Source organism: Watersipora subatra, chromosome 4, assembly GCF_963576615.1.
Source record: "Watersipora subatra chromosome 4, tzWatSuba1.1, whole genome shotgun sequence".
NCBI lineage: Eukaryota > Metazoa > Bryozoa > Gymnolaemata > Cheilostomatida > Watersiporidae > Watersipora > Watersipora subatra.
In genome coordinates, this window is record NC_088711.1 from 16694623 (window position 1) to 16718927 (window position 24305).

The window sequence follows — 24305 nt, forward strand, 5'->3', positions numbered from 1 at the left end:
CGATAATTTCGTTTCAAATAGAAATGTTCTTCAAATTATGCCATACAACAATAATTAAACAAAAAAGAAAGAAAGAGTGACTGTTGGCCGCTAAAATTAAATGGTTTGATATAATTTATAGTGTTTAAGATACGAACCTTTCCCTGCTAAGAGAAGGGATATTAGGTGTAACTAAATTAGACGTATAATATAACCTTGGTCTATTCCAATCACCAATGTTCTCTAAGTCATAAATAGATCAGCAGAGCAAAATATTCACACATTTTAAATAATAGCATCCATTCACTATTAACGAGGTGTAAACAAACAACTTGCTAGATTGCTGGCTTAGCATCTGTTTTATTCCAATAAAACAATATGGAAAGGTAAGTCTACTATTCCACGAGACTAACAATTAACGACGATTAACAATTTTTTCTGAATTCGCCTACTTGGTTGTATCTGTGTAATGTATTTTTTATTTGGCACGTTAACTATGAATCTCACCAAACATGTTGAATCCTCTATCGCCTAATGATCAATTCCAAACAAACGCTGACACATAAGTATAACACTGGTAGTGCAATACCACACTTTACCATCCTAAAACGAAGCATTACCCCTCAACCCATCACTGAATGACATGGTCTTACTGTTACATCGTCTCAATTTTATTCTGGATAATGTTTAGTATGTACATGTAAATGTCCCAAAAATAAAGATTGTATTGCCTTTTAATCCAGCCACATGTATCTGTCCAGAAATTTACAGTAAGTTGTAAAGACACTAATAGAGATTTAGTCTCTAGTCCACTCACCGATCCCAGATTCAAACATTGTACAATGCAAGCCTTACCCGTGGGCGCTATTAAACCGCTTTGATTTTGTGGAGAACAAAAGTGCAAAGTTGAGTTATTGGTGTAGGGCATGAGGCTCATCAGAGAATCACTAAATCTACGAGATGCTTTCAGTTCCTTTATTGGCTCAAATGATGGATAGTTTGATTGGGAGCGCAAGTCGTGATTGTGAAACATAAAGTCAATGATAAATCATGTATTACGAGAGATACTCGTCCAAATCCTGTGAAATTAACACAGCAGGTTTGGCAAAAAATCAGTACAGACTGTAGAGGCCCATTTGTAATTGGCGTCGTGGGAATAAGTTTGGGGTAACACTGGTAGATTATCGCAGTAAGTTACCAGAGGTAGCATTTATAGGTAGTGTCGCATCAAAGAACATAATCAATTTTTTTGAGAGAGTATTTGCTAGAGAAGGCTATTCAGAGGAAGTTGTGAGTGATAATGAACTTCACGCCGAGAGATTGATGGTGTAAAGGAAAACACAAAGTGTTGTTTGCTGCCAAAATATGCATCATTTGTTTTTTTTGGCATTGACCAAGAAGGTGTGACTCCTACTGTCACCCATGAATGAGGGTGGTTGCCGCTTGTAGCAGTATGGCCCGATATGTGGCCACCAATGGCAGCGCAGACAGAGCAATTAAAAATGTATTTTTTGCAACCAGGTCATTCCAGCAGCCTTATGATTTAGTTTCACAGTAACACAGCCATAAGCACACACTTATCTTGTAAAGCAAACACTAAAGCAAGAATTTGACAGCCTACGGAGGCAAAGGTAATTAATTATAACACTGTTTTATTGTGAATTATTGTGAATTATATAACTTTTAATATGCTGCCAATGCTAGAACCTTTTATTGTGTATCAAAGCTTGTAAATGTATTACTCATATAATTTTAACTTGGCATAATTTGATTACTAAATTCTCTATTTTATGTTTGTATGTTTCTTTTATGCTAGGCTTCACGATCATGATGCTTAATAAACTATAAAGGACCAATGAAATCAAACCTCAACACGTTACATGACTGTCACAATCTTAGCTAGAGCCTAGAGTTTTATCAAAAACTCTATAGATGGGTATCTAGCTTCGTGTTGAATCAAACATGTAAGAAGTACTCTTGATTACCCTCATGCTAATGGTGAGGTGGAGCAATTTAGTAGGACATTGAAACAAACTATTCAAGATGCTGTCTATAATGGACTGGATTGGAATAAAGCAGTGTTAGGATTTCTACAAATCTATAGATCCTCCCCTAATTCAACCACAGATCGTTTTTCCATGCGCCTCACTTCATGGAAGAAGAATGCGTACAAAACATGCTGGATAGGTTGGCTATTCTAGCTAAAGAGTGTTCAAGTGTGGATGACAGGGTATATTTTTATCAGGCTAAACATAAAGAGTATACGGATAGACGTGGAGTTGCTGTAGACCTGCTGTAGACAAATTTCTAGCTTGAAGGGTCAATCTCAGTTTTTTCATCTCATTGCTATTGATTCTCAGTTAACCCTACTCGTATTGACTCAATAATAAACAGTCAGCTAATCCGTCACGTCTTGTAAGAGTTAATTCAGCAACTCACCAAAGCCTCCGCAACCGTAAATTACCTGCCTATCTTTTCGATTATGTCACACAGTGAATGTCTTTTGCGGTTAGAATGCAACAAGTTTATTACTGATCTCTCTTTATTCACTAGCCAGAGCAATCTACCTAGCCAGAGCCCAGCAATGCACAAAAATAGTAAATCAGTCTGACCACTCAGATACTAGTAAGCAAGCCAATACGCAACGAAAAAAGGGGAATCCCCTTCAAGCTAAACAGCAACACAAAATAGACTGGGTCAGCAAATCATGCTAAAACATAAATCATCACACCTCCCCTTGAATTCTAAATCAAAAAAAACAAAATTAGTAAACTTCAAAACTAAAAATTCAACACTTAATACATATGTTAGTCAGCAAGCCATGAGGGAGTTTGTCTGTTTCGTGTTGGTCGCGCATAGTCACTGGGAACCACATCATTGTTAGCTAGATTATCACAGTCACCTGGAATCTGAAACTGATCTGGAGCGTATTGCAATTCATTTTCATGTTCTAGGCTATCGGCTTCTACTTGTTGTTCAGTGTCTGACTCATGCACTTCTATGTATGTGTCGCCCCTCTCAGCTGCAGAATGTGGGTAGCAAAGCCTCAAATCACTAATGTGTCTGGACATTGAGTCTACTTTCACCGCCGTGTTTGACACTAATGATGTCACCTTGCCCCTTTGCTATTGTGTCGTACACCTTGCCTGAGGTGGCTTCACATAGTTTCACATGGTTAAAAAGAATTCAGCTCAATACTCCTGGGCGGGAAGGAAACTCCAGAAACATCTGGTGTAAGCTGTCCTTCATACTTGTACACCTCTTCAGCAGGAATGGCCCCATCAATCTTTGGAGAGAAATTATGCCAATATAACATCTCCTCGGCAATGCGACCTGTTCGAGCCATCATCCTTTTCACTGTTCTGTGCTGTCGTTCTGCGATGCCATTCCCTTGCTGTCGATAGGCACAAGAGCATATGTGGTCAATACCCCACTTCTCTACCAGTTTTCTCATTACTTGGCTGCGGTAGCATGGGCCGCTGTCTGACAGATATTCCTTGGGAGGACCACATTCATAAAACATTCGTTCGAGCTTTTTCACCCCCACCTCACCTGTCTCACTTCTCAATTGTCTCCACAAAGAGAACCTGCTAGGTCCACAGTCAACTACTGTCAAGTAAGGGATTCCTTGGTAATGAGTGATGTCTGATGTTAATCTTACCCACGTTTCTTTAACAGCCAGTTCACCACAATCCCATCTCAACGGTGAGGGATCTACCTTCCTACAGACATGACACTCTTTGACCACCTATTCGACATCTTTCTTTGACACTGAGTCGCCCCATTTTTGTCGGGCTAAATAAAAAGTCCTGTGTGGCTCCTATGTGATTAGTGTCATGAAGGTCTCTAATTGCTTGGACTGGGTGCATACTGACAGCCGCTGTAGCACACACTCGGGCCTTCAGCCATTTCTTGGGAACTCTCGTCAGCGTGTCTGCCAAGTTCTCTTCTGACTTTACTAACTTCATTTTTACATATAAGCTGTACAGTTCTACCAACTCGGCAATCATACTGAGCCTTTTTCGTGTAAGCATCTCTCCCAGGCCGCATACTTTTGGTCATTTACTATTAGTGATAATAGACTTGACCCAACCATACACAGTAGCTGAGTCAGTGATCACACATACTGATGTGAGGCCCCATTTCACTCTACAACTAACACCTCGTATTACTGCATCTAGCTCTGCGACATTAATATGGTTGCCATCATCTTTGCGTAACCAGCAGCCATCTTCCACCTGTTGCCCATCAATCTCCACAGACACACCAATTGCCAGGTTACTTGCGTCATACCATATTGATCCTCGTCTCTTATCAGGCACTGACCACTGTCCTCTTACTGGGTCTTTTTCCTTCAGCATCTCCATTGTATCATGTATCATTACCTGAACTGGCTCTAGAACTGTATCATCCCAGCCACAATCATTACTTTCTCTCTTCATATAACTACAGGCCACCCTCAACCAGCCACCAACTGGGTAGTGGCCTATGAGCCTCCAACACAGAGAGAACAATTCCCTTTTCGTCATGCTCTCTGTCTTTTCACCAGTATTATTGTCTCTGCACCACTGAAGCCTACCAGACTTATCTCTTGTAACACGGAGCCCCGGAACTCTAGCATCATCAATGCACTTCGGCTCCTTAGTCACTAAGCCATACTTGGTGAGATGCTCCCTTACATGTGCTACTGAAACTTTATCGTTATCCACAATTATATCGTCTATGTAATGATCAGTACCAGCTTCAATCTTGCTATCCAATGAAAGTACCTTTCCTAGCACCTTTGACATGATCTTAGGCGCCAAATTAAGCCCGAAGCCCATCCGTGTCATCACAAGGAGCTTTTCTTTGTACCTTATAGCCTAGAATTTCAAAAGCTCATTATTCACATACAGCTGCAAATAGGCTTTCTTCAAGTCGAACATACAACAGTTGGGCCCAAACTTTCGCCATTTTCGCAGCTTGTCTTGACAAACGGCTACATCTGCACCTGGATTGCAGTTTTGCGTTGCAAGCTAAACAGCAACACAAAATAGACTGGGTCAGCAAATCATGCTAAAACATAAATCATCACATATTTGAGGAAAGAGAAAATGTAGTGTTCAGTAGAGTGACTCTAATAAGATTTTATGTATACATTATACTGAATATGTTGGAGTTATTCTTTTGTTATGGTAAGATGAGTTAGATGACCGAGATTATTGACCTAGGATCGTAGAGTTTTATCGTCTGCGCTTAAATGAAAAATTATGAAATAAATCTGCTATTAACTAAAATTAAATTAAAAAATATCTATTATTAAGCACAACCAGACCAGAAAACGCTTAATCAAAAACCCAGTTCTGTAAACCACGGGCAATTAAATAAAGCATATAATGCTTCCTTAAGGCACCTGCATACATCTAACTGGTCTTTCGACCACACCTGATACCAATACAAATCCCAACCTTGATCAAAAATGCGATTAAGACAGTGTTACTTAATCGAAATCGTAAATCAAAGCAAAAAAAACATTTTGTGTTGGCTAGCCATTTTGAGTATAGGTTTACTAAAAAATAAATGGCTAGCAGTACACTGGAAAATATATAATGAGAAACCACTAAACTTGCTACGCTACAAATAAATGAAACTTGGTCCGTCAAACACCGAAGCACTACCTAATAGATGCACTTTGATTGACGGAACAAACTGTCCATTAAAGGTTCGTGAATACGTCGTAATTTACTTGACAAAAATAGTATGGCCGAAATGCATTCCGCTGCTTAGAAACTCTATTACGCACGAGCAAATAAATAATAACACTGCTGACCGCAGTTGTACAAACCGTCTAACGCATCTTGTTTCAGGCATCGCCATGGGTGTATGAAGTTTGTTTAGACAATCAAATCAGGATTTTGTCATATACGTTTGGTATGAGGTAATAGCTATATGTTTCACTTGTTCAATCTTTGGTCTTTCACGTAACTGTACAAAACAGCATGAAGCTTTAAGAATTGTTGTTTTAATGTTTTTATTTTCGATGCTGATTTCGGCAAATATTTTTACGACCATGAGTTTATCACTGCGTTGGCTTTTGTAGCTTGCATACTCATTAATTTTTCTACACGAATTATGTAAAAGCTTGATGAGTAAGTTAATTGAATATCGAATAATACCACCCGCCTTCACCAAAAAGTTTCTATTCATTCACTTTTCTTTTTTGAACAAAGATGTAATACTTACTAATCCTTTACAAAAACTATGAAAATTACTTATTAACAAAAACTATATTATTTTTAATGAAGCATCAAAAGCACTGTTCTATGGTTTTTTGTATAGTTACTTACTTTACCAGTTCACACCTGTCATCTTCGGTGGAGGGCCGACTTGGTGAACGTTTTGTAGGCTAAGTATATAGTATTTGCAGCTTCTCACACTCTTGTAATTGTTTCAAAATATCAGGGTGCTTTTGAGTCCTTATTTTCCACACGCCTGTTTTTTGATAAGATTTGTGCTTGACTCCATTTCCAAATAGGGATGAGACTTTAGCGTACTTTTGCAACTGCATGCTTTCAAGAAATGAGCACTTTTAACATTAACCAAAAGGTAAAAAGTGCATTGTGTAGCAGAATATAATTTGATAGTAACCAATAATAGGTAATATGACAGAAGGAAGATCATTAATTAAAATAAAATTTAGCAAAGGTTCCAACACAGGCTAGCAAATAGCTTGTGTTGAGTTCTTTGAAAAGGTCTCAACTAAAGCTAGCCAAGGTCTCAACACAGATACGTTTACGATACACAGCGTGTCCCATCTGATGACATACTTTTCAAGTACTTTCCTAATACTTACGATAGCAGAACCGTCCTCTCTTACTTTCTGTAGAGTGTAACTGGTTGTTCTCTGACACCTCCATGCATTTGCGATCTATTTTCAACTTGTAATTTAGAATCATGCTGCCTAGAGGTAAGTTCTTAGAACAATGAACTGACGCATTCGATGCGGCAATGCAGTACCTTAACCTCAACAAATGATTTCTTTATGTCATGATGTTAAGCTATGACATGATGCTCAAAAGTAGTCCATTGTGCCATTATTATTGAATTGCAGACTGATCAGAGTTGTCCCACTTATTGACAGCTTCTAGATCTTTAAGCCGCTAGTGCTGACAGGCAGTTTTGACCAAAACACCATCCATAGATTTTTCAAGTAAATGCTCATTTCTTTCAAAACATCTAAACCATATCATTTGAACCAAGCATTTTGCAAGGTAAAAGCACCAGCTTTTAGCCTCACAAATTTGGAGTTGCTCTCTCCATTGGAAAGTTTCTACCAATCCTGTGATCACAAGGAGCTATAAATGTAAATTGCTGACGACTGTTAAGCATTGAAGCTGTCTCAGATTGGTTAAGATCGCACAGCTAGTAAACATGAGTTCATAAAAGTTGTCATGTCAACTAGGTTAACCCCTCAAGACCGGCGTTGTCCCGTGTTAGTTATCAGATTCAAGGTTTTGCTGTGACGGTTCGCCTTAATTCTTCATTAAACTCTTTGTTTAAGGGGATGAACTTTTTATTTATTTAATGGGTTGAAGAAGCTCTACAGGTTTCACAAAATATTTTCTTTTATTTTTGGCCAAAAGTTTCAGTTATGATGTAGTTGCCGAGTAGAACTAGCTGTGTTGAACATTCCTGAGAACAGCCAGGGATTACTCACATTTGGTATTACTTTCTGTTGTTTGACATTATCATGCATTTGATTGTTTTTGTTTTGCTGCAGGTATATTGCCTTTTTTATAGCATAACTTGGGCATGAGTTTATGACTTTACATTAATTTTGTATCAAAATTAACAGTGATCGATTTTATTTGCTTGGATCAGTGAATAACATTTGTGCCGTTGTTTTATTTTTTGATTTAGGTGAAGCTGTAGTTTTTGGATTGACTCCTACAGCTTTGAACCTTTTTTGCATTATTCTAATGTCGCATTTAAGTCTAGTGGATGTATCTCACAAACCTTTTATCTCGTAAATTGACTGCATTCCAACATTTGTATGTTCCAATGATTGCCATGAAGTGCCCATTGTTACAAGAATAGGTTTATCTCCTGTTAGACTTATCACAACTGGATGATCTTACACCTTTTAATTTACCTTTGAAAAAGCAAATATCTTTAGATGACTCTTGTGTCCTATAAAACCATCTCAACTCTTTACAAATAGCTAAAAGTTCGTTCATAGCATAGATTGATTAATGTTTTTTTAGAACAACACAGTTTTTATTATTGGTGTTTTGGCACCATAAAAATATTTTAAGTACAGACACTGATTTATAGATTTGCTGAAGTATTTTAGTACTAAACTCTACTTTGACTAAATATATATATGACACAAAATGCACCATACCTTTTGTTTATGTTTATTCCTAAAACATCGTGCTACAGCCACAGGGCGCATGTATATATGCTGTATAGATCATCATATGTTGTATAGATCATCATATGTTGTATAGATCATCATATGCTGTATAGATCATCATATGCTGTATAGATCATCATATGCTGTATAGATCATCATATGCTGTATAGATCATCATATGCTGTATAGATCATCATATGCTGTATAGATCATCATATGCTGTATAGACCATCATATGTTGTATAGATCATCATATGCTGTATAGATCATCATATGTTGTATAGATCATCATATGTTGTATAGATCATCATATGTTGTATAGATCATCATATGCTGTATAGACCATCATATGTTGTATAGATCATCATATGCTGTATAGATCATCATATGCTGTATAGATCATCATATGTTGTATAGATCATCATATGCTGTATAGATCATCATATGTTGTATAGATCATCATATGCTGTATAGATCATCATATGCTGTATAGATCATCATATGCTGTATAGACCATCATATGCTGTATAGATCATCATATGCTGTATAGATCATCATATGCTGTATAGATCATCATATGTTGTATAGATCATCATATGCTGTATAGATCATCATATGTTGTATAGATCATCATATGTTGTATAGATCATCATATGCTGTATAGATCATCATATGCTGTATAGATCATCATATGCTGTATAGATCATCATATGCTGTATAGATCATCATATGCTGTATAGATCATCATATGCTGTATAGATCATCATATGTTGTATAGATCATCATATGTTGTATAGATCATCATATGCTGTATAGATCATCATATGCTGTATAAATCATCATATGTTGTAAAGATAATCTTGTGCTGTAAAGATAAAGGCTGGGAAAATTCAAAAGTCAAGGCATTCTTCCTTTCGGTTTACTTTCCTTTTGACCGCAATGTTCTAACTGTCACAGCATGATTCTAATAGGAAATATTGTTTTTCCGATGACAATCTTCTAGCCATTGGTTAGACACAAAGTTACATGTACATCCTTACAGCAAGCCAGCGCCATTTTAAAGTAGCTGCAAACACAAATGTCAAATAAGCTGAAAAAGTATTGTATACATGTACATGCCTAACTATCTAAAGTAGGATTGTAAACAGAGTATTGATATGCGTTACACTAATATAGCTGAAATTAGCATTGTTGACATACTCAATAATTCTGCAAGAGATGTCTGCAGGTTCTCACAACGTACAAACGCAGATCCCCAAAAAAGTTCGTGCAAAATGTTTTTGTTCACTCTGAAATATAGAAAGCTTTTTAAAGCACTATAATACAATTAACGCTAAATTAACGCTAAAACAATTAATAACGCTAAAGGGTATTCAAAATTCACATTTAGGTAAGTTTTGAAATCAATTAATAGACATATGGACATATTAAAATAGACAAAAGCGTTTGCTGATTTATAAACATAACATATTGCCCTTCATGTTAACATTAACATGTTAACCCATGTTAACAGCAAGCTATTCTCTGTCTATATGCATCTTGCACTAAAACTTAGTCAACTGCATACATGTATTTAATAGTTATAGAATATATTTATTATGTCAGTGTATGTAGAAACACCGAGACATGTACCGAGGTATCACTAGCCATCACCATGCCCATCTATTTATGTACATAAAGTATAACAGTGTAGTAGTTGATGTTAGTGCAATCTCTATATCGTTGAGCTGCCTGTAAAAAGGTTTTGTTCCAACCAGAAAATTTCAGAATTCATTGATTTGGCCTGTTACTTTACAGAGATTAGTGCATACTCAAAATGCCCTACAAACCACATCCCCCGCCTTCCAAGTCTACTAAATCCACCACAGGTGAGTTTTCTCTTTTCCAACTTTAAACATTTTTTTTAAAATGCACTACATCAATAATAGTGAAACAATCTTAGCAATGGCTCACTGTGACATTATCCATTAATTTAAAGACACGTAGCGAACTGCCAATTTTGTACTTTTGTCTTTAACCATTATATGTGTTATTTTCATAACAAAATGTCAAATTTCATCCAAAGTTACTAACAGTTTTGGAGAAAACATTGTAACAAACTATGCAATAGCAGGAACAGTTTTGAAACAGTAGAATAACACATTGGCCTGAAGTCTGAATTTATGAGAATAGTGTTAGCATGTTTTAAAAATAAAGTTTTAGAGTTTAACTTGGAAGATCTACAAAAAACTGAACAGATTCACCATATGGTTATGATTGCACCGTTATGATCTGTTGTTATAAGCCCAAGTGCAGCAATATTGCCTTTGTTAATCCTATATCATTTGTACAGTAAATAAATGGTTATCTTGAGATTCTGTAACAATCAGCAGCCTAACAAGAATTCTAAGTTGAAGTAAAGAAATGCGCAATTACACTTCATAACTTTATGTCATGTGATGTTTTGTGTAGAGGATACCTGGAAGAAGATAACTACCAGCACGGTTTCATTGGAGGCACCGTCTACTAAGTCAACTGTTCCAGGTGATGTTTCTATTGCCAGCTCAGTCAAATTTAGCTTATTGACCTTCATCACTAATGTATTAATATGCATGATATAATAAAATGTGTATATAAGTACACTAGATGAATGACCGGCGTTGCCCGGTTATTAAAAATTAGCTTATAAACAATGGGAGGTAATGAAAGTTGCCTGCCACTTACTATTAGCCTGGCACAATGTCAATGGATAATTTGAGTAAGCTTACTAATAAGAGCTACCATTTCTCATGACGTTGCGTCATCACTTTGCGTCGTGACAGAAAGCGGTAGCGTATTTGCTCCCATATAGCGACATATATTGCCTAGCTTCGTGTTAATGTGGCATAATTAGTAAGGTGTCGGACTGGTGAACGGGAGGTTCCGAGATCAAATCTTCCGCAATATAGATTTTTTATTCTAAGATTTTAATAGCTATAGCTGGAGAATCACAACGACGAACGAATACACACACGACCAACTTTGAGAAATATGTATATATATAGATAGATATACATATAAGTATGTCATTCATTTTTTTCATTCCTATAACTTGATCGCTGTCTCTATACAAACCATATATACATGTATATATATGTATATGTATATACATGTGTATGTACATGTATATACATATACACATATATATACATGTATATATGGTTTGTACAGAGACAGCGATCAAGTTATAGGAATGAAAAAATCTCTACCCAGTAGAATTGAACTCGGAAATACCGGTTCTGCAGACAGGCGAGCTAACCACTACGCGGCCATACCATACTATGGAATAATTGTAGCCATACTTATTACACTGGTAAAATATGCACGCTTGCAACGCTTTCGAAAATACTATTGGTTATTACTTGCACACATGAAGATCATAATTGCGTGAGAGATCATGACGGGCAACATAACAATTGTAAGCAAAATTTATTCTATTATTAGCATTGGCAAGGTAGCTGCGTAGCTTAATGGTAGAGCGCTTCTCCTCACATACGTGCCTCTGACAAGTGTATGGGATTGATTCCTGTGAAGTGCAAATTTTTTTCTAACACTGGTTTCCGACAGATGTACCTGAGAACCTGTGTACGTCTGTTTCCACAGTTCTTATTATAGTAAAGATTTATACTATATTAAAAGTTGACTTGCAACAAAATTCACATTACAATTATTTGGTATCAAAAGATTTGCCATGTCTTACTCTGTTGTGTGGTAGGTGCCAAATATGTGGAAATGTGATTAAAAGCTCTTAAAAGCTCAAAAACAAAAAGCCGCCGTAGATTGGAACTTAGAAATTAGATCAAACTTGAACTGAAACTAACATTATTTGATCATGTGACTTACAATTCCCGCCATATGGCGCGAACAATTTCTACAGCATTTTTCGACCATCACAGCGGACCAAAGGGCTCATCATTTTCATCAGAGGATGATATGCAATCGTTCAAGCTAAGTTTAAAAAATTAAACATATTTTTATGCTAAGTTTTGAGATATTAGTGCTCAAAGTTGCAGCATTACGATGCCGATAAAATAGACGCGCAAGAACAATAGACATGGTTTTTATTGCAAGCGTGAAGTATATTTGTGAAAATAGTTCGACGAATAAGGATGCATGAAAGTGTAAACATAAACCATCTCCCACACATACGTCACATTTTAGCCGTTTTGGAAAACGAATCCAAACTAGGGCGGTCTCGTGTCGCTGCGATTTTCTGTTCGTTTTTGAGCTTTTAAGAGCTTTTAATCACATTCCCACATATTTGGCACCTACTACACAACAGAGTAAGACATGGCAAATCTTTTGATACCAAACAACTGTAATGTGAATTTTATTGCAAGTCAACCTTTAAGTTATTCAAATTTATTGGGTAAAGAAACTTAACCATATGGCAACTACATTACCTTCCAATGTTTATAAGCTGTTTCAAATTTTGAATGAATTTTTGAATGTGTAGCATAAGAAGTAAGAACTCAAAATTAAAAGTAAATTTTCTGCGCATAAATTTTTTTATTACCCCTGAATGTCAGGCATTCCGCTAGTATATATATTTATATATCGCCTAGCTGAATGCCCCACATTGCATAGGTATTAAAAAAGTTCTCGTACAGAATATTTATTGATAAGAATAGATATGATACTTAAGGATGATAAGAACGGCTTAGCCTAGTGGTTAGATGCACCTGTATATAGAAATACACTTTGAATGTTGTGAGTTCAACTCCAGTGTTGTGCGGATTTTTCATTGCTAGATTTTAATTGCTATAGCTGGATAAATGAACGACGGAAGACAACAAACACTGAGATTTATATACAGTTATATATATATACATATATATATACATATATATATATATAACTGTATATATATATATATATATAACTTGTATATATATATATATATAACTTGTATATATATATATATACATATATATATACATATATACATATATATATACATATATATATACATATATATATACATATATATATACAGTTATATATATATATATATATATATATACATATATACTAGCTGCATTACCCGTCAACGGGATCAGATTCTTGCACAGCAAGAGGTTTATTGAGAGTTGTCTTTCATACTGTAAAACAACGCCAACTATGCAGTTACATCTCCTCTCTCCCCCTCTTTCTCTCTCTCTCTCCCTCTCTCCCCCCCCCCCCTCTCCCCCCCTCTCCCCCCCCTCTCTCCCCCCCCTCTCCCCCCCCTCTCCCCCCCCTCGCTCTCCCTCTCTCTCTCCCTCTTTCCCCTCTCTCCGTCTCTCCCCTCTCTCTCCCTCTTTCCCCTCTCTCCGTCTCTCTCCCTCCCTCTTCCCCCTCTCTCTCTCCTCGCTCTCCCTCTCTCTCCCCTTCTCTCCCTCTCTCTCCCCTTCTCTCCCTCTCTCTCTCCCTCTCTCTCTCCCTCTCTCCCCCCCTCTCCTACTCGCTCTCCCTCTCTCCCTTTCTCTCTCCCTCTCTCTCTCTCTCCCTTAGTTCAATGCAACACATGCGGATAGACATTTTTGGTTTTTCTGTCGGGCGTATGAAGAACCAGTGTTCGGCGTGTGCCTACTTTTGAGCAGGCGACGTATAGCTGGTCATGGCTGATGCAGGGTGACAGTAAGTCGATAGCAGCTGCTCTCTTTCTTTTCACAATAGCGTATCGCAACCCTCGGAGTACTCGTGAAAGTTCTGTAATAGTAAGTTACAGTAGGCCTACTCAGAGCTGGAAAAAAATTAGTAACTCGGCTGCTGAAGGAAATGAACATGACCCACTATCACGAACAGCGGCAAATCCAACGTTATTAAGTAGTGGAGATGTAGCAATTCATAGACAATACAACATCGTATAAGAAACACTTACCTTTTTGATGTGGAAATTTAGTAGGTGAAAAATGCGTTTTTCTAGTGGCTCCAAGAAACAAACGTTTACGTGACCTTCTCGGTACACGTTGGCAGTAAATATTAATTGCATGTAAATAACTACTCATTAATTTATTTTATTTAATGAATAGTAAATTTGTATAGCTGTATAGACACCTTTGTATAGGCTGCAGAACTCAGGAAAGGTGCTTTTTAACACGGCAGAAAATTTGCCATTTAAAAAGCGTGCTAACAAGGGATTTTGGTTAATGCGCTCGAGCGGTGAAAGAAAAACAACAGAATAGCCACACCTTTATATAAGCCGCTTGGCTCAAATGGTCAGAGAAAAGTAGCGGCTAATAGTCCATATTACAAAATTACGATATTACGAAATTACGATAATTAGTACTCATATTAATTCGTTTGGCTTCGTTCGACCGAATGGAAAAAGAAAGACCGCTCTATAATTTATTTACCGTTACTACACATATTAATTCAGTTCGCTTCGTACGATCGAAATTCGTACGACGATAAAAGAAAAGACCGCTCTATAAGGCGGACAGACAGATAGACAGATAGATAGACAGATAGACAGATAGACAGATAGACAGACAGACAACGATTGCCGTTTATATAGTAGATATATATATATATATATATATATATGTGTATATAAATCTCAGTGTTTGTTAGTTGTCTTCCGTCGTTCGTATATATATATATATATATATATATATATATATATATATACAGTCATGCATACAGTCATGCATATAGTCATGTAGTCATGCATATAGTCATGCATATAGTCATGCATCAGTCATGCATCAGTCATGCAACTGTCTCTGTCATTCTGTAGCCATTTTGTGCTTATTAATGATTAAGGAGTCATGCAACTTGCAACCGATGGAGTAGTTAGTCGGATTCCTAAGTTCACAGAATCTCACTAGCACTTCTGTTTGACCCGCATCTGAAACTGAAGCATACCTGTAGGCTACTTTTATATTGTACGCCTGATATGGAAAATTGTATTATCATGTGATTTATTTTACGTATCAAAGCAGGATAGCTGTCATAGAAATTCATAAGCTCATACAATACATTCACAGACACTATGTACTTTGACTCTTGCCATTCCATGTCCTGTCCTCCCATCTTTTATAGAAGATTGTACATATAAACTGTCAATATTGTTCCATAAGCTGTAGTATTAACTTATTAAAATAAGTGGTTATCCGCTGCCAGATGTTTTAATTCCTTCCTGATCACATGATTACCTGCTGTCTGTCTTGACATATTCAATACGCTGCACGGTAGAGTTGGTATGTGAGTTTGAGAAGGTGAATGATTGTTATATTGATCAGTCGTCTGCAGTTGGTCTACTCAGTGGTTTGTTGTTGCAGCTGATGAATAGTCATGCTCAGCTATAACGGTCTTTAGTTATGTTCACTTTATAATAGCAATTTTTCATAATATATATTGATTTGCACTGTAGGAGTTAATGCCAAGAAGTTAGGAAGCCAGACTCAGTCTCTCGTAAGTATTTTTAGTTTATAGCTGTGTTAGATATATGCTGGAACTCCTTTTAGTAATAGCAGTTGGGTCTTCACAAGCTCTGCAAACTGGCTGGTAGCTTTCTATCTAATATTTGTATTTTTGTACTTCTTAGATGACATAATGTTATATAATCTAAATGTAATACTTTAAGATGATTAAAGCATGCCTATAGCTTTTCCTTCATTAAATAATTATTTTGAAGGAGATTTTTGGCGATGTAAAAATAATTTTTCCAGGCTCTCTTTCAAATGTTCAGAATTTCTTAGGTTTTTGTTGATTAACACTGATTCAAGATCCTTTTGCCTGGCCTAGTTTTAGTTTCATGATGATGTATCTGTTTTTTGTAAAAATTTGTGTCTTTTTTTTGTGTACTGCAATCATGTGTTGATTTTGTTGATGGCTAAAAATACTTTCTGTCAGGAGATCGCACACTGTTCAGTAAATTGTTGCAGAATGGGCAGTTTTTGACCTGCTAGTTCTTCACTTTTTAGTTATAAAGAAAAAATAACTTGTATAACAGCTGTTAACTGTCAATATGCGGAACACTTCTGTTAGTGTATTATTCTGTAGTAAGTGGATACTCGGGTATGGTGGTTGTTTTTAGTTAATATATGCTGGAAAACCATGTCATTATTGAACACATGCTCATTGAAGTAAAAAAAGTGCTCATAAACTGTAGGACATCTTTCACCCATAAAAACGCAAAACCTAACTTTTTAACTTTCAAAATTGAATAGATGATGGAAAGAATGCATTTTATATGAGATCTTATCTTGCATAGACTGCAGCTCAAATATTGACTCATACCTGAGGGATACTTGAAATGTCGATGAAAGAAGTTATTTTTGTAACAAGATTTATCAGGCTCTACAATGATTTCTAGAACTTTGTGACTTCCTATAGTAGATCTACGTTTTTCGACTCTACCTTTTTTGTAGGTACAGAGAAGATCACGGCCAGTCCAGCCTGTTAAACCGCTTGGCAGTTCTAAACTACGCCCACTCCAGCCCAACAATGGAAAACGAGAAGATAATTCCAATTTAAACACGTGGGATCCTAAAAATAGACCTAATGTTCCAGTACTTAAGAAGTAATTCTGGGTGTTGTTGAGTGATTAGATACTCTGTATTGCTGTGGCTGGTTGCTAGGACTATGTTGAGTAGTTTTATGTGTGTCTGGTTAACTGCCCGCACTTCTTCGTTATACTCATGCTAGGTGTTAGTGACTAAATATCTTTCATTGTAGCAAAAACATAGGGTAAGTTATTGCTAGCCTCACTCTGCTTTTTTTCACATATGCGCTCTACAAAGATTCAAATACATAAAGTTGCGTGCCTGTTGAAACCACAACTTTCGTTCTACTCTTACCACCAAGTGCTTATATTGTTTCAGTGTTGTATTATATAGCAAATGCAATGCAAAACTATTAATTTACATGTTAATGGTTTGTTATGAAATGATTTCATGATTTGCTTTTGGCTAGGTAGATATCTTAAAACTCGTTGGTACAACGACCAGCTCTTATGGTTGGCAACTTATGACTACGTGTCATGATTTACTTGCTTTTTTGAACCTTTGACGCTCATTTTAGGCCTGCTGTCTCTGTGAATGCTGCCAAAGCAAAACTAAATGGGCCGGTCTCACGAGGCGGTGCAACAAACTCTCAACAGGGGACTGTGACACCGCCATCCAGATCCTCAAGTGTTGCCAGCAACAAACCAGGTAGGACTTGCTAGTACTCATTACTAGTACTTGTTGTTAGTACTTGTTGTTAGTACGTGTTAGTACTTGTTATTAGTACTTGTTGTTAGTACGTGTTAGTACTTGTTGTTAGTACTTGTTGTTAGTACTTGTTGTTAGTACTTGTTGTTAGTACTTGTTGTTAGTACGTGTTAGTACTTGTTGTTAGCACTTGTTGTTAGTACTTGTTGTTAGTACGTGTTAGTACTTGTTGTTAGTACTTGTTGTTAGTGCGTCTTAGTACTTGTTGTTAGCACTTGTTGTTAGTACTTGTTGTTAGTAGGCCTACTTGTTGTTAGCACCTGTTTTTAGTACTTGTTGTTAGTACTTGTTGGTAGTACTTGCTATTAATACTTTTTACTAGTACTTGTTGCTAGTACTTTTGTTTTACCACTAGTCTCTATGCCCTGTTTCATACCTGTTCACTATGTACAAATGTCTTGCTGCCACTCTGTCTTTTATCTATTTTATATGTTCAACAGTGGATGTGTCGAGTCAGTAATTTTGTTACTTGCAGCACTCATACACTTGTTGATTTGAACAATGATACACTGATAATAATATATTTTTTAATAGTGAGTCTCTCAATGGAACTATTGCACTCTAATCTTCTTTGAAGGCAAACTGAAGTTGTTAACTCTATATAATTTAATTTATAATCTGTACTAATTTCATAGCTTTTCTTTTGGTAGTTTTACCTGGAATTAAGTCGAAGAGCTCTAACTTATCAGAGAGTGAGTATGGAGAGAAGTCATCAACGGTGACAAATAGCATGGTGCCCCCATCTCCTGTGAAACCAGAGGATAACGAGAAGCCATCTGCCTCTAGACAGGTATGATGGAGTGATTTTTAGCAAGCATGTGGCAGCTACTGGTTTGTTCATATAAAGCCATGCTTGTCCGGAAAGAGTGAGGCTCATGTACTTTTTCTGCAGTTGGGATCTAGCCTAAGTTATGTCCTTGACGGACTGGCTAATATTATCGCAGATCTTATATACAGTCTAATATCCTTGGATTTTAGTTGGTGCACAGTTTCAGTAGGTATGCTACCCATTAATGCACACTTAGGCAGTAGATTAGAATGGAACAGCTAAACGTTTCCCATGATTCATCATATTGTGGCATTTGCTCACATCATTTTCCATACAAAGTATGTATTTGCGATGAATGCTAAATGTAACCAGAAAATCTTTCTTATGTTGCTGGTAATCACCCTTAACCCCTTTAGAAACATTGGTACCAAAAGCTCTGATTCACACCTTGCAACCTTACAGCTAGTTCAAACTTGCTTATTCATGTTTTGAATTCTCCGATCTTGTTGCTGGTCATCATAGCACTATCAAACCTGACAGTTTTATTGTTATGGTTACTATTTTTATTATTTATTTATATCTATATGTATTTATATATATAATATATATATTTATTTTTATTATATATAGCGCTAAAATAGCTGACTATTAATAACAAATTCTCTTTAAGTCACACATATATTCTCAAAACAGATGAGAAAATAAAACCATAATGTCAAGAAATAGCGCATAAACACAAAGGACAGCAGTACAAGGTAATTAAGAGTTGAGAGTAAAAAGCCAAAGTGTTTACTAATGAGGTCAGTTACTAGTGGTTCAGAAACAAGTACATGTTTCTGCAAGTATAGGACAGATCAAGCAGAAGAAGTTAGCATTAGTTTTTTAGCTCAACTGCTGATTTTACCAGAAATAGTTTTATAGTCATCAATCCGTTGTATTGAAATTTTCTACTAAACTTTTCAAACTTCTTAGTTTAAACACAATTTATTCCAGTTATAGGCATGCATTACATGATTGAAATGTCATTGAACATACATTTAACAACTGGAAGCAATGAGTGACATGTAATTTCCAGTAGCAACAGACAGTCTCACCCACAATATTTGCCATAGAGATAATTTTGAGTAGATTGATAATGCTTTGAATGGTATAACAGTTCAATATCTATAAGTAGAAACATGTCCTTGCTATTCATTTGAAAATTAGCACTGATTATTTTTAGTGGACTGCCTTTGGGCAAGAAATGAGCATGTTTCCCTTTTTTATATCTGAAAATACAGCTTTGGCAAATATTGTTGTAATCATAATAAAATATTTGTGGGTGTTTTAGGAATCCCGACCTTTGACCTCTAGGAAGAGAGACTTAGATGCCGCTCAGGCAAAAAGAGCGACATTTTTGGAGCAACCTGATGAAACTATAAACTACTTTATCCCAGAGTGGTATAAGAATCCTCTTGTAAAGCCTGAGCCCATGAAAGGAGGAATAACAGTTTTCCTGTGTGGTGAGTTACATAACTCTGAAAACAAAGAACTTATACCTGCTATATTTAGCCCAAGGCTATATTCTGTCATACATCATTACTACACATTGAACATGGGCTTGAAAATTAACTTTAAAGTTATAATATATTATATTTATATATAATATATTATATCATAGTTTTAATAGAAATCTGCAAGCTGTATGAACAACAAAGTTTGTGACAAATGAAGCTACGCATAACCAAATCAATTTAATATCTTTTTCAACAATATACACCCATCTTCATTACACCCATGTTGGTACTCATCCTCTCTAAAGGAACTATGATTTTTTTAATATTTCAACACAAAAATTTTCTGTAAGTTCATATAATATATAATAATATATATGAATATATAATAGTAGGTATTAAAATTTTTAATTATATATTAAGCATTTTTATGTATCAAGATCATAACTGAGCTACCCAGTAAACAAGAATGTGGGAAACATTTTTATTCGTCTCATGAAAAGGTTGAGGGAGTCAGTGAGATTTAAAGGTTGAGGGAGTCAGTGAGATTTAAAGGTTGAGGAAATCAGTGAGATTTAAAGGTTGAGGGAGTCAGTGAGATTTAAAGGTTGAGGGAGTCAGTGAGATTTAAAGGTTGAGGGAGTCAGTGAGATTTAAAGGTTGAGGGAGTCAGTGAGATTTAAAGGTTGAGGGAGTCAGTGAGATTTAAAGGTTGAGGGAGTCAGTAAGATTTAAAGGTTGAGGGAGTCAGTGAGATTTAAAGGTTGAAGGAGTCAGTGAGATTTAAAGGTTGAGGGAGTCAGTGAGATTTAAAGGTTGAGGGAGTCAGTGAGATTTAAAGGTTGAGGGAGTCAGTGAGATTTAAAGGTTTAGGGAGTCAGTGAGATTTGAAGCATCATATTGTTTGCTTTAACATTGACACTCTCTAAATCTTATACATTTTTTCCATAAAAAACATGTTTCTTTTGCAACAAAAACACATTTTTTGTTAATATTAGCAGCTCAATAAAATATTGTTGACCTACGTAACTTTTCTCACGTTTTTTGTTTTTAAACAAAGTTCAAGATTACATAAATTCAAATACAATTACTAGCAAAAAATATTATTTTCATTTTGAATAATCTGTTCATGGAATAATCCCATTTACCATATAGATTACATATATTTATAGTTCTGTTATAGGATTGTTCATTTAGACTTCTAATTGATCAAATGCATGTATTGTTTAGGTCACGGCATGAAACATCCGAAAACTGAAAGCGTAAACTTTATCAACCTGCTACATTTGTGGCATCTCAAGGATGTCAAGGAACTGATGGTGGAGCAGCAGAACAACTCTCTTCTTACCGTCTACTGCTTTAATTGTGAGAAAGACGAAGAGGTTTGTCTTGCACAACAATCCCTGTACGTGTTTGTTTAGTGTTAGTCATGATAGGAGAAGTACCTTGTGCTGAAGGTTTTTACAGGCCGTTACCTTGCTATGGTGTACTTTAGACAGAGTAATGGCAGCAAAAACAAGGAAGCAGCAGATCATATCCAGGCAATAATTAGTTCTCTACTAGGTTACGGTTTTAGTAATCTGCAGCTAATTTTTATTAAGGCTAATTTATTTAGTTAATATTAAATATTTAATTATATATAATATTATATAATAATATAATATATAAAAATATGTATATATATTATATTAACTTGAGCTAGAATTTTATAGCAAAGTTTTTTCTTCAACCGACTTACTCAGTTCAGTTATATGATGTTTAAACTTATGATTACATAGTCTGAAGACAATAATAAGACAACTGAAAGCGTACCACCCCCTGTCCTTATAAAAGAACATGCTCTAAAAGCGAATGATCTCTTCGGCGGAAAAATGTATGAACCAAGTCGCCACGATACCGATATCTACAACCTCGCCGCAGAATTTGAACATTCTTCCAAGGTATGTACAAATAAATATATTTGCAGCGTCACTAAACTTTCTCTTTTATGCTTCATAAACTCTGTTAAACCTCTTTTTAGCCTATTTACAGCGACCTGCTCCCATTCTCTCTCACCTGCTTGTATCTGATGCATCTTCCATATTCCCTTTGAATCTACCTGCTTCCATTCTCTCTCACCTGCTTGTCTCTGATGCATCTTCCATACACCCTTTGAATCTACTTGCTCCCATTCTCTCTCACCTGCCTGTCTCTGATGCATCTTCCATACTCCCTTTGAATCTACTTGCTCCCATTCTCTCTCACCTGCCTGTCTCTGATGCATCTTCCATACTCCCTTTGAATCTACCTGCTCCCATTCTCTCTCACCTGCCTGTCTCTGATGCATCTTCCACATTCCCTTTGAATCTACCTGCTCCCATTCTCTCTCACCTGCTTGTATCTGATGCATCTTCCATACTCCCTTTGAATCTACCTGCTCCCATTCTCTCTCACCTGCTTGTATCTGATGCATCTTCCATACTCCCTTTGAATCTACCTGCTACCATTCTCTCTCACCTGCCTGTCTCTGATGCATCTTCCATACTCCCTTTGAATCTACCTGCTCCCATTCTCTCTCACCTGCCTGTCTCTGATCCACTTTTCATGGGTGTAAATACAGTAATCAGTTGATTATCCTTATCCTTTTTTTCTTATCGTCTTTCATATCAAGTTTTATAAAATAGTTACTATACTTTTGATAATTTTTGAGTTGTATTGTTTCAGGAAAAGTCAATACTAGAGGAGTTTGTTACTCACTGTAAGTACATGTAGCTAGTTACCAGGCTGTCTTTTGGTAGCCATTTTGTCACTTTCCGTTATTCTCATTCACAATTTTAAATGAATTTGACTCAGTTGGTGTTGGAGTGTGTGGATGTCATTTTGTTTGAGTACTGATCAGACATTTGGCTTTAAGCTTATATTCTGCTTGCACTTAGCATTGCAAATTTGTATAAAGTTTATGATTATCTTTGTTATAAACCCGTGGATACCGAGAAGTCTGTTGTTTAGTAGAGAGAAAAATGAAAAGCAATGCTTTTTTTAGAATTTAAACAACAAATAATAGAACATCATTAGCTGGCGTCTTTAGATAAGCTCTATCAAAGATCTCTGACACATTCGGGTAGTTACTGTGAATAAGAGAGTGAAACGGATGTGAAGGAAAGGAAACCTGACATGGTGATAATGGACAGACTTTTGGTAATAATCAAAAATATATTTTAATGATATAAAGGAAAAGCAAAAAATAACATATATATAAAGTTTATTAATTTAAATTTTACACAGTTTAAAATAGACTAGCTCTATATCTCAGTGTAAAATAGACTAACTTTATATTTCAGTCTAAAATAGACTAGCTCTATATCTCAGTCTAAAATAGACTAGCTCTATATCTCAGTCTAAAACAAACTAGCTCTATATCTCAGTCTAAAATAGACTAGCTCTATATCTCAGTCTAAAATAGACTAGCTCTAAATCTCAGTCTAAAATAGACTAGCTCTATATCTCAGTTTAAAATAGACTAGAATTTTAGATGGCCTGTTGTTGTTTCAGTTCGGGAATACTGTCAGAAACTCGCAGATTCTTTAGGCATAAAGTCAGTTAAAAGCACGACAGACCTCGAAGGAGTCATAGTCAAGGCTCAAAAGAGACGAGTGAACATCCAGAAGCAGGAGCGAGCTCTGTTGCCTAATGTCTATCTTGAGCCATTTGAGTCTGAGGACATCTGGAACCATGTTAACACTTCTCACAGTCTGTCAGATAGTGCCTTCAAGCGTGAGAGTCTGTTGCAGGAAGTCAAGTCTGCCATCAACTCCTCGATTAAAACTACCAGCTCACCTATTGTAGTCTCTGGTGGTCAGAGGACAGGCAAGACTTGGCTTTGCGCCCAGCTGCCCTCCGAAATGGCTGATGAAACACTAACTTTAGTTAGATTCTGTGGCCTTACTAGTCTGACTACCACCCTCCCCCGTGTTCTTCTCAGCCTCAGCAAGCAGCTCACAGCCATATACCGCATACCCCTACTCTCACATGATATCACAAACAAAAGTATTTCAAAAATGGCTGAGTCATTTAAAAGTTTATTGGATGAGCTTTCTGCATCAGTTACAAAGCCTGTTGTTCTGGTATTGGACGGCTTTGACAAACTGGCTGCCTCAAACATGGAATTGTGCGAATTCATTTCTTTCTGTAAAGAGAAAATTCCTTCTAATATTGCCTTGCTTCTATCTGTGACATCACGGGAAGACGATTCCGAATTTCTACATATATCAATTGATTGCACCGCTCAAACAATCATCAAAAAGCTGGATTACATTTCTGATCGTAAGTATAGTTGTGAACTTGTGTGGGATAACTTGATAGCTCTTTGATAGCACTCTATGCAGGGTATGCTGCCGTCTTGTTGCCGTCTTGCCCTTTTTTATACAATTATAACAATAGTAATTGTCCTACTCAGTTTTATTATTATTACT

At 36.3% G+C, this 24305-nt stretch overlaps 1 protein-coding gene across 1 annotated transcript in view; it reads left to right on the plus strand.

The window, feature by feature from the left end:
- Window positions 1–10190: 10190 nt before the first annotated feature.
- Window positions 10191–24305, plus strand: part of LOC137393984 (uncharacterized) — a 45849-nt gene continuing 31734 nt past the window's right edge. The window contains exons 1-10 of the mRNA XM_068080701.1: window positions 10191–10242; window positions 10826–10953; window positions 16750–16901; window positions 17402–17532; window positions 18243–18382; window positions 19692–19863; window positions 21085–21236; window positions 21633–21794; window positions 22558–22591; window positions 23386–24156. Of these exons, the coding sequence (XP_067936802.1) occupies window positions 10191–10242; window positions 10826–10953; window positions 16750–16901; window positions 17402–17532; window positions 18243–18382; window positions 19692–19863; window positions 21085–21236; window positions 21633–21794; window positions 22558–22591; window positions 23386–24156 (1894 nt within the window). The remainder of the gene's footprint in view (window positions 10243–10825; window positions 10954–16749; window positions 16902–17401; window positions 17533–18242; window positions 18383–19691; window positions 19864–21084; window positions 21237–21632; window positions 21795–22557; window positions 22592–23385; window positions 24157–24305) is intronic.